General features: G+C 45.0%; 1 protein-coding gene across 1 annotated transcript in view; it reads right to left on the reverse strand.

Moving 5' to 3' along the window:
- The window catches only part of LOC124153482 (B-cell lymphoma/leukemia 11B), a 210715-nt gene extending 203682 nt beyond the window's left edge, over positions 1-7033 (reverse strand). Inside the window, exon 1 of the mRNA XM_046526671.1 lies at positions 5633-7033. Within this exon, the coding sequence (XP_046382627.1) occupies positions 5633-5669 (37 nt within the window). The 5' untranslated portion in view covers positions 5670-7033. The remainder of the gene's footprint in view (positions 1-5632) is intronic.
- Positions 7034-11892: the final 4859 nt, after the last annotated feature.

The following is an 11892-nucleotide window of genomic DNA, read 5'->3' on the forward strand; positions in this document are numbered from 1 at the left end:
TCCGTGATTGGATATTAAATCAACAATTCGCAACAACATTGCTGCGCAAGTTAACACCCATTCACAAAGTTACACACAGGGTAGGAAAACTACTATTGCAACTATGAATGCGTACTCGAAACGATAGTGAGCCTTATTTGTCTACCTTCTCACCGACCATTTAAGAGTCGATTAACGAACAAAAACCACCCATCAAATAGTGCTTAAATCTTACCACCATGCACGGCATTTAGATACCTGCGAACCCGCCCTAGACCCAAACTACGCCCATTGAGAGTTGACCCCGGTGGAGATGAAGCCCTGAGCCGTTTTTTGATCCCTTAGCAGAGCTTCAGGTATCCTCTTACCCCATTCGCAACCATTCTAATCCCATCCCTAAACCGAATGCGGACTAGTCAAAACTCGGCTCAAAACATTACAGCAAATTAGTTTAACAAGGGATAAATATGTGTGGTAACTATCCAAAGTAAAAACAATAATTATTGATATCAGGTAGCAAGAATGTATATCAGTCTTAGTTGCCTCCGTATAAAATATTAAAAGTACCTAGAGAAGCGCTAGCAATTGAAAAGATATATATTTAAGAGAATAAATAAGTGATAAATGTGGGAAAGGAAGTATTTACCGGAAAGGAAGACTGATATTTTCAGGGAACATAAATTAAGTAAAAATACATAAAATATAGGAGGAGACGCCAGAAAAATGGGATTATTTGAAATATACAATTATATGCTCCGAATTAATGGACCAAACAAATAATGAATTGAAATACAGGCTGAAAAGTCGCAATAATGTCTGCTGTCCCTGCATGAAAATTAGAATAAAACACATAATATCAACCTTAGGAATCAACATGCGTGGTATTTTAGCTAATGGGACGTTAATATTCGCAAGATACGAGTCTCTGGCCAGCAAAAGAATCGCCCTGTTGTGTACAGGATTGCTACTACGAAGTTTCCATGCAACGCAGAACGCGGCTAAATAATGCCCATATCTCGCAGAGCAATAATTGCGACTTCGTTAAACCCACGGTAATGATGGAGGGACAGAGATGAAGAGGGTTTTGAATTTATCCCAGCACAGCAATTTCTTCAGACGCGAAAAAAAGATAACCTTGCTTCTCGCGTTATAATACGCAATAATATTTAAAGATAAATTGAAAGGAAAGTCTCGAATGAAAAGGACCACGGAGATTATTATCTTTTTACATCAATGATGAGGAATAAGACATGGGCAAGGGGGGAAGGTTGGGAAACGAGGCGAGGACCTGACCTCCCTGCATTCTTCTCTCCCCGGCAATGGCGACAAGCTGAAGAAAAGATGACGCGTATAAAGACACTTGCGGAGAAACACTGGACGACTCTCTTTCCTCGCTATGGCAAGGAAACGAAGGAAAACGCATTAACGCTGCCGAGCAGGACAATTTAAGCAAACCGAAGGGCTTTTTATTTTAATTTTCGCCACTAAACCGAGAAATTCATAAAGAGTTGCCCTTTTTTTTAATGGATACTTATATAAATTCTTTCTCCCTCTCTCACTGCATACGAACCTAGCCCCTGCAAGCGACTCGGACGATTTAACCATTCACGGGTCCTCGGGAAAAATACACACAACGCGCCCAAGTCGAGGGAGAGAAAGAAAAAAAATAAGGGAGAGATTCGCAAAATATATAAGGATAAACAAACGTAAGAATCCGTGCACATTTTACGGGGGAGGAGGGAAGGAAGATACGATGAAGACGACCCTCTCATTCAATTTTTTTCGAGCAGCCTCCTTCGGCGTGACGATTTCCGCAGAAAATACACCACGGCCTCCGCGAATTATTTACGCAAGGATTAATTTCTTTCCGGAATGAAGACGTTTTTCGTCCGAACGGGGTCGAATGAAAAAATGAGGCTCGAGGCGAGAAGGGCCGGGAAATCGTCATTTTTTTCATCAACTCTTTTACGTCGCCCCTTGCGAGCGCGAGCAATGGTTCGCTGGGCGACGACTGTAGTGCCTGGGAATCAGAAAAGAAGTCGGGAACCCTCGTCGTATTCATAAATACGCTGCCACGGATTGGGAGAATTTCTCCCGGATAAAAATTAACAGCTTCTTTTCGAGCGAGGCTGGGAACGCACCGAAAACCCTAGGACAGCGCTGGAGTTGGAGCACAACTCGAGGTGACGACCGAAGACGGTCCAACGCGTGATTTTCATGCGCAATTAATTCCAGTTACAAAGTTAACACCCGAGTAAGTCATAAGTAGAGCTCCACGTCCCTTCGCTAAGCAAAACTTCTTCCTAGCGTGGATATCACCTGAATGAGGGGATGGGATTCGAGAAATAAGGTTTCCTATAGCATCCATCATTTTAACTGGCAATCAAACATGAACCAATGCGTGAAGGAAAATTTATGATTAAAAACTTTTCAAAGAAAAATATTTTCGCAATTATTTACATAGAGAAATAAGAGCTTCAAAGTTTAGTTAAAAAAGGGAAGATTTTCCAAATTAGACGAAATGAGAGGGAAAATGGACTTGTAAATTAGCTATAAATTATCGTCATTATACCATGGGGCGCACATTATTATTTAAACTTATAAACATAGGCGTAATATAAAACATCACACTAAAGGAATATTTTTATTCCTGTAAGGAAAGAGAGAAATTTGAAGAATTAAAACAAAAAAGTAGAATAATTAGAGTTCAATCTTCAAGCAAGACTAATAATATTTTGAAACAGTATGGAGTTAATGAAGTAGAAAGATACGCTGTTATTCTACAGGAATTGAAGACATACACCGAAATCAGTGCTAGTGCGCACACAGACGACACCATTGGGGAGTTTTTTTTTACTCAGTCCCCGGTATCGAATCGTAAACTGACGGGATAAATCCCAAACAATTCGTAGATAACGCTATATCCACGGTCACTTCAGCCTTCAATGTCCATCTTTCGCCTACAAATAATCGCTCTGAGCGGCGCCTCACAAAAAACAACGCGATAAAGGGTAAACCCTACCAAGGTGACATAAGCCAACGAGATAAACGCTGACAGAGGAGGACCTCTCACGCCAACGGCCCGAGAGAACGTTTTTTTGTGATTCTCCGACCCCGTGCTTTGCCGAGAGCTGTCGCTCGGGGTACGGGCTGATCCCCCGCGCGTCCGACCCAGCCTCTGCCGGCGCAAGCGACCGACGGAGCCGGGATCACCTTGCTAGCTCGGGTGGGTCTACCGCGGCCCAAAAAAATCGCTCGCGATAAGGCAAACACGGTCGGGATCCCTCCTGAATGTACCTAAACAAGCGTATTACTCGGCCGGCTACAACCTGACAGCAATAACGTCAAGAATAACGTTCACTACCACCTTAGATTGCACTTGTTTGATGTGATAAACCGGTGATTCTTGACCGCTAATATTTAATGTCACGAAAAGTAAAACTGCGGGACTAGAAAGATGAGTCTGACTTCCGACTCATAATTTTTAGGGAGGAAAGACTATCAATTGTTAGCACCTGTTTCAAATGTGTCTAGGGCCTTACAGCGAGTGAATTTATCTTGCGCAAAATTGCTTAGAGATTGATCTTTTTTTATTATGAACTGATGATTATGTTGACAACAATACTATTTACAAATAGAAGCTGCGCAAATAAAACGGTGCTATGGGAATTGGCAATTCAAGCTCTCTGCTTCACTGTCTCAGGCGATAAGAAGAATGCGACACTTCCCCCACGACCGTACATTTTTCGCCGTTTATTCCTTGGGTGCAAGCAACTTCTTCCCATCCGCTCCGAATTGATTCCACAACTTATCTTCCCAGTCTCTCCGGACAAACTGCTCCTTTTAGGATGAGATCGCGAAAGCCTCCTTGAAAAACCGCCCCCACCCCGACACACAGACAACTTGCTCCCTTTTTTTCCTCTCTTCTCCATCGTCTTGTTCCCTCTCTTAAAAAATTAAGAGGAGGAGAGGGATAGGATTTGAGCTTGAGGAGTGGGAAGGGGTTGTAAGTTGCGGGAGGAGAGCGTAGGAGGGGGAAGGTGAGGATGGCTTCGGAAGGAATCACCCTCTTAATGATAATTTTCCTCCACCGCCACCTCCTCCTCCTCCGCCTTTGACTTCTCCATTAGCCACCCTCCTCAACCTCACACTCCCAACACCACCTAACCTCCCTCCGTGCTACGTTTCCTGCCCGCCTTACAATGCTCCCTACCGTGTAAATCCACCCCCAAGACGTCCCTATTCATTAACTCTACAAGTCTCACTTGGGTGCCCAAATTTCTTCCACCGCATCTGACTCAATGTTATACCATCTCCTTACGAATTACCTCCAAACCTTAAATCCACTCCTGGATGAACCCCTCTCTTCCCACGTCTGCGTTCAGAAATCCTCGAGAAACCTCCCCCCCCCCCCCCCACCTTAATTCCGATTTGAGTTGTCACTCAAAACCGTAAGAACCAAATCGACGGAAGTCTCTCGCCCTCCGCGAATTTGTCTCGGAATCAAAAAAATTTGGAGAATCAAGTCTTCATCCCCCACTAATTCCGTCTCCTCGCTGTGCACACGAATTTCCCACGGGGAAAAACACTTTCGGGGGAGACGACGCTCCAGCCTCGCGGGGCGTAATGAAAGAAGCATGCGGCCGTAAAAGAATTGCGAAAACGACATCGGAGAAACTTATCCATTGGGTTCCGCTTCTAATCGCTTCGGTGAGTCCTCTTTGCACTAGAAAAAGACACGAAAGACAAGCTTATTATGGCCTCGCTGGTGAAGAAGTTCACGCGAAACGGAGATGTGGATTGGTCCTTTTACGGTTCTCTTTTGATCACAGGTGTTTGCACTCGGAGGCAATGAGAAGATAATGTAATTCACAAAGTCATCGCGGAAGTATTTCTTTCGTGCATTTGAGCGGCGTAACTTGTTGAAACTTGAAGTTGTCCCGGAAATATTTAAATGGAAGAGTTGCTATTCCTCACCGGCTTATTTTCATAACAACAGTGTGTGACTCTCAAGTGAAGGAACGGAAACAAAGCAATGGTCATCCTCTCCAAGTGAGTAGGCTAACGGCAACCGAAATTCACCGCCTAGTGCATTCGAGAACCAGTATCCGACCGTTTTTTTTAGCCGCCACTTAATCCACACGAGGAAAAAAAACTGGCCGATGGGTCAATGATGGGCTCTTGAACAACGTGTATTACATTTAAAATACGTTAATTAACCACCTAATATCAGCAAGTGATTCACCGCGACAACACGTATATTTAGGAAATCTACAAGCTTCACGACTCGAATAACTAATCACATAAAGGGAAATGAAGGAAGAAAGGCTCGTTGAGATGTTCTTTGTATATTACAGGATGAAATGCGTCATGACAACACGAAGTGTGGAAGTTTGGGAAAGAATTTAAAAAGATTTAGTAAAAGAGTGACGCGATAGACAAGTAATGTGGCTTATTTAAGGAACCACGTGCCCTGCAACGGTTTGACAGCTGAAAACACAGCCTCAACTTTGAAAACTGGCGGTTGTACCAGCAAACTGACAAGGCAAAGAAAGGACCGTCCTTCATGATATCGATACGTCATGACATCAGAGTGTCATCGGCGGATAAAGACATCTCGCGAAGAACAACAGGATTAGAATAGGATACTCACCTTGGGCGATGCGAACCGCTGGCATCTTAATCCTCATCTTGACTGGGAGGCAGTTTTGAGTCGTTACTGAGGCGACACCGTAAACTTCTTGCCCGCCGTGGGGTGAAGAGGGATCTTCGGAAAAGCGGAGCCCCCCCAGCTGTAAGGTTCTATCGGAATTGTCTCCGTGAAACTCAAGAGAAGTTCTTCACTGCGTCGCTCATGGCTCCAAGGGCCGAGACGCGGCGCGTCCCCGTTTGCCAACACAATACACTTTCCGCGCTTTAGGTACACAATCACAAGATCGCCGTCTGCGATGAAATCACTCCGACCCAATTGGCGTGGTCATTCAAGTCGAGACGGGGTCGCGCAATGCGAAATCCTTCACAATGTTTTCCTTTGGTTGTGAACGAGACACGAAAATGTTTTCTGAGAATCATACGCCTGACAGTTTGTCCAATTACGAGTGTGTCCTCTCTGAATGCGTCGAAGTCCAAGTCCTATGTCTCCTCCTAGTCTATCACTGGAAAAATCGCTGCACTGTCTGCGTGGATCACTTGAAGGAATGCAAAACCATCAGGTGCACTGGGGTGAGCGTTGGCACAGCGAGTGAAAGCAAGTCACGATTTATCCCGTGTCGGATGAAGTTTCATTCCTCGGCAAAGGGCGACAGTCTTCTACGGGTGAGGGACTGCTGAAGATTCGGGTCCACCCCAAATCAAACGCTGTCCGGCCGCCCGGATCGGGCGTCGCCGGCGCCGCGAGCGCCGCCGGCCATGGCGTAGGGCCCGCCCAGCGCGGTGTCACGTCACCGCCGGCGAAAACCCCGCTCTCGGAAGCGAAATCCCCGCGACGCCTTATCCCGTCAGGGGCGGCGGCCGCATGTCCGACAGGCGCCGGTCAACTCCCAACACGACTCGGGCACCGTCGACGCGGGTGCCGCGCGGCGAGGAGGCCTTGCAGGCCGCGAAGAAAAAAATCCGTAGGGGTCCACGAAAACACCCAAGTGTCAAAACCAAAACACCGCGGTAAGTCACGAACTGACCGGGCACACTGAACTGTCACTTGTCCACCGCTGCGGTCAGTCTCGCCGGCCAATATAGCTAAGTTCCTCGACACTGTCAAACACTGACTGGGTGTGTTGCTCTGGCAGCGAGGATGGACACAGTTCGACTCGTGGTCTGCAGCGGAGTGTGGCACACGACGGACTGAAGTGTGGGGGTCCTGCACCCCCCTTCCTCCTCGCTGTACACCCCCTCCCCTTCTGGACCGAGAGAGCGCAGGGAACCGACGGAGGAGGAGGCACTCCTACCAGTACACAAGTGCAACACAAAACTTGTGTGGTGTGTGTACAGTGGAGAGATGTGCGAGTCAAGGAAAGCGGCCGCTGTGAGGGAGCGACCGTACCACACAGGGGGCTGGCCTGGCCTGAACTAGCCTCTGCTCTCCCCGACACACCACTGTCCCCTCTCCCCTCGCTCCCCCTCCCCTCCCCCCCCACGGGCCTCCCTCCTTCCAGGGAGAGGGGGGGAGACCGCGGACCCTCCCTCCTCCGTACACACACATGGACCCCTGGCTCTCTCTATCCCTCCCCTCCGCACCCCACCCTCCCCGCTCTCGGGCGCGCGACCTCCCCTCCGTCTCGGAGCGGCGCTCTTCGGCTATCTCCGCGGGAGGGGGCAGTTCCTCTCCAAGGGAGGATGGGGGGGGGGGGCAGCGGCGGTAGGGGGCGCGCAATGTACGGGGCGAGTCTCCCTTTCTTCCGCAGCCACGAGGGCGGCGCTGCGTGCCGGGTGGACTACCGTCGAAGGAGGCGTCGCGGGGAAGGGGAGCGACGCCGGGCGCCGCAAGTGTTCCCTCCGTCGTCCGCTGGGCGGCGCGGGCGTCTCGGTCGACGCCGTCGCTCGTGCCCAGTCCCTCTCTCACTTGCACCTGACACGTGCTTCCGACTTCTCTCCCTCCACCCTCCCCCGCCCCCTCCGACGTCTCCTCACGGCGCCGGCGTCCCCGGCCAGCTGGACTGGTCAGTGGCGGGTGCCCAGCCAATCGTGTGGGCGTCGGGGGGCGTCATGGGTGGGAGTGGTCAGGGTGCGAGTGGACAATGGGCAGTCCGGCTGGGCGTGGCGCATAGCTGCCTGACGCAGGCGTTTTGGTCGGTAGCGGGGGAAGAATTCAGCGCCTGGATTATCAGCGCAACAATTGTATCGTTAGCGGGCAAAGGTGAATTGTTTAACACCCTCGACCCTCTTCGCGAGAATGCACCGCAACTTCCGTCAATAATGAGAACCTTATTTTCTTCCATCCTAAATCACGAATGTATCATTGTCACAATAATTGATCCGTTGTTTGATGTTGTCATATTAATCATGCATTAAATATAGAGAGAAAAAAATAAATTAATGGAAATGAACTATTGTAAGGTTGGAAGGAATAATGATAAGCCCACTGTTGTGGCACAAAAAAATTATCGCAAATGGCAAATAAGATATTTAAATCCTACTCACTCAGAAGCAGCATCTCAAGGTTATTTGGTGAAGGAAGAACTCTCCGCGGACAAGAAATACGCCATGGAAATACAAATTCTTACATCTAGTGTAGTCAGCCCGTTTTTATCCTCCGGAAAAACTCACTCCGCGGTAATTTTTGTTTGGAGAGTCCAAAGTACTTTTACCCATAATTGGAACCAGAGACTGTTCGGTTAGCAGTAAAATGCTCAGCCCTTTAACCTCCTCAACTTTGGATTAAGTTATTAAAAGTTCCTTATCAGCAACATTCTGAATGCATTGGTTTTTGTAATGAATGAGTTATCCCTATAAGAAAGAGTAGGGTTTCATTTTGAAGCCGGATTGCTAATATGGTGGCGTTAATAGAGACTGTTGGCTTAAATAATGCTTTCTCAGAGACAACTAGAGATTCACGTTTGTAGGTCTTCTTAAAATTTAATTTTACATGCATATTTGGGTGGTCATTACATAGTTTAGTTTTTTATTACAGCTATTCACATATAAATTCACATTGTATCCCTTCATGTTCGGTGTGCTGGAAAATGGGGCATGATTGTTGTCCAAAAGGGATGGTAACTCAAATATTAAGGTTTATTCCTCTTGAATCTTTTTCGTTCTACTTTTCGTCAAAAAATGTATATTGAGTTATCCCCATTGAACAGATATCTTTTCCAGCGCCTGGACTAGTTGGGATGAAGAATCCTTGGAGTTGAGGTCGAAAATGAAGTTTCAGCGCGTCAGGCATACCTTTTCCACAACCTTTATTATCCCAATAAACTCCTGATTAGAAACACTTGTTGACACCCTGATTCAAAACTTTGATAAGAAGGAAATCTGAGATTGTTCTGTACCAAATATGCAGCACATGTAGGTATATTCATGACCTGAGTAGTGGAGCTGAGTAAACTTATTCATCGAGTATTCTATTGCGGAGTTCGAATATAGTATCAAAATATTTCGAAATAATTAAGTTTGTACTGAAACAGCAGGGGTTAAATGTCACGGAAAAATTCGGAAAAGAAAGAGCATACCTTCAATATTTCAGAAATGCGAACAAAGAATGATTAGAATCGACCAAATAGTCTGACTACAACAATCGGTAAGAATTAATTTAGTATGTCGAAGTAATCTTTCGGTAATTAATTTTGACATGATATTCCATCGAGGTACGCCAGAAATGAATCTGCAAACATATTCGTTTCCTATACACTATCTTATCGAGACTGAACTTATTGATTTTAGTCTACCATAAGGCATAAGAAAGATGAACGAGAATAAAACGAGTTTGTTTTCCCGCTCGCCCGGCCTTTATCTTTCTTCGTAAGCTAGGTATTTGTCACTGAAAACTTACGCTATCATCTTGCAGGGTGTATAAAGAGTAAAAACTTGCCAGCATTAACCTGTATATTGAATTTAAAAATGTTACCTACGGAAGAAAATGGAAGGAAATTTTTCGCATTTATGATACAGGATATTTTTATTTCCCACTACCCCGGAAACAGCAAATTGCGGCCTTTACAACGGGTTTTCAACATTAACAACGCATAACATAAACATCCATGCCCTGGTTAGGGATCACATACCCAGGCGGGATTCGAACCCGCGACCTACGATTTGGCAGGCGAGGAATTTACCCCGCCGCCACCGAGGCCGGCAAGTTTATGAATCTACTCTATGTACTCCAAAAATTTTCAAGTGATAGCGAAGTATTAAGCTAGCATTATGTTGCGAAAAATGACTTGTCGAGCGGTGCGTCTTATTCCCTAGCGATGAATCAGGTACAGTAGATTCCGGTTAATTGGGACATATCGGGACTTGTGCACTTTGCCCCAATTAAGCGGCTGCCCCAATTAGGCGAACTATCCTGTATATGGGCATAAAAAACTTTGAAATGATAGAAAGAAGACCAAAGAATGTTTTTAATGCAATATAAGTTTATTAAACTATTAATTTTATTGATAAATCAGCGAGTTTAAATAATTTATTATCATTTTTAAGAATTATAACAATTTAGTTAAAAATATTTTTCACAGCCTCGAGCGACGCTGAATGAATGTCTTTTACAAAGTCCTATTAAAGAAAAGTCCTACCCTCTTGCGGACAGTATAACAACAAAAGCTTTCAAAATAGGGCAACAATAGGAACATTTGTGAAAAATAGGAGTAGATCAAAGGAGGAAAATATAAAAAATAGTATTCTGAAAACAAAAAAATTTAATTTAGACGCGAGTATAGTCTATGTCGCCGATTCATGGCCCAATAAAGCGGCATGCTGTCCCAATTAAGCGGAGAAAACTCTGGGATATTCCTCTATTGGGTTCTGTTTTTCAAGATCTGCCCCAATTAAGCGGCTGCCCCAAGTAACCGGTGGACCCATCAAACGGAATCTACTGTACTATGATGAGAGCGACAGGGAAATAATAATAACAGGCAGACAGAGCATGCAATATATAGTAATGTTATATTGCGTTTTTCTAAAAACAATATTGAAAGATGTGAAATCAGCAAATTGTGTAAATTAGCTGTAATTAATCATTGTTTTTAACAAAATAGTCGTTCATAATGAGGATCTTGGCGCCGATGCTACCTACCACTGTCATAGGTTGGGAGTGGCATTTTACCTTGAGGAAAACCATCTCACGACTTCCCTGACGTGCTCTGTTCACCGAGGTCCTTTCTCATTAACAGACAAGTATGATTACGATCTCCTCTTCCGTTTCAAAGGAAACGCAGACGGACATATCTATCCCAAGGATTTTCCCGGTAGCTTAGCCAAGAGTGAGTTATTGAATTTGTCTCGCTAATGGAGCGTATTTGTTGCGAGCCCACGCCAAACATAGAAAACACACTCCGCTGTGCAATGGGCCAATTCTGCTCACCATTGTTTCCACCGTGACTCATCCGAAGGGACGTCAGTTTTTCGCCTGATATGAGTTGACGGTTGGGCGCAAGGCATTATGCAAGACAGAGCTGGGTGTCGCACGCCCATAATTGTGTTATCAACAGGAAGCCCAAGAAAGTGAAAATGTACATACTTCTATGTTACCATTCCCAGCGCGGTGGCACGGATTCGTCATGGAAGGACATAATAGCAAAACTAAAAACTAATTTTCATTAAATCTTCAACATAATAAATAGTTTACGCCCAAATGCGTGAAAGACGAAAAAATTAACACATGCTCTTAAAGACCCTTTCGAAATTGAGTATGCCGCAAACATTAGCAATCATGGCATCAGTAGGCAATCTCGACTGCAAGATCATACGGCCGGACATCATTTACGCAGTATATTTATTAGCACAAGCTCTTCAATGAATACTTCCATACGGCATATCGCATCATGTAATGCATCGAAACGCATGAATGACTAAAAAATAAATAAGAACCTGCACTAATATTCTCCAGAGAATCATAGAATCTCACGTTCATTCGTGTACGCAAAATATTTCACCGTGTCTAAAGGCCTATACGATGCGATACGATATTTAAAAAGCCGGGAGCTATTAGTAAATTGAATATACAAAACACGAATATTTTTAAAAGACTCAAGCGCTCAAATACGCAGAAATAAGCATTGATTTCTTATTAATCTATCATGTTAGAGGGCTTAGTGAGGAATTAATAAAATATACAATTGAATGAGATTTACGTTCAGGCGGTTAGTAGTAATGAAATTTTGTAAATAATACATAATTACAGCCGGTAAAAAAAAACTTTTATGGATGTGTCGTTGAGACATAGCAGCTAAAAAAACCTCAACAGTAGCGAAAACGGAACGT

This window comes from Ischnura elegans, chromosome 2 (assembly GCF_921293095.1).
Source record: "Ischnura elegans chromosome 2, ioIscEleg1.1, whole genome shotgun sequence".
Classification (NCBI taxonomy): domain Eukaryota; kingdom Metazoa; phylum Arthropoda; class Insecta; order Odonata; family Coenagrionidae; genus Ischnura; species Ischnura elegans.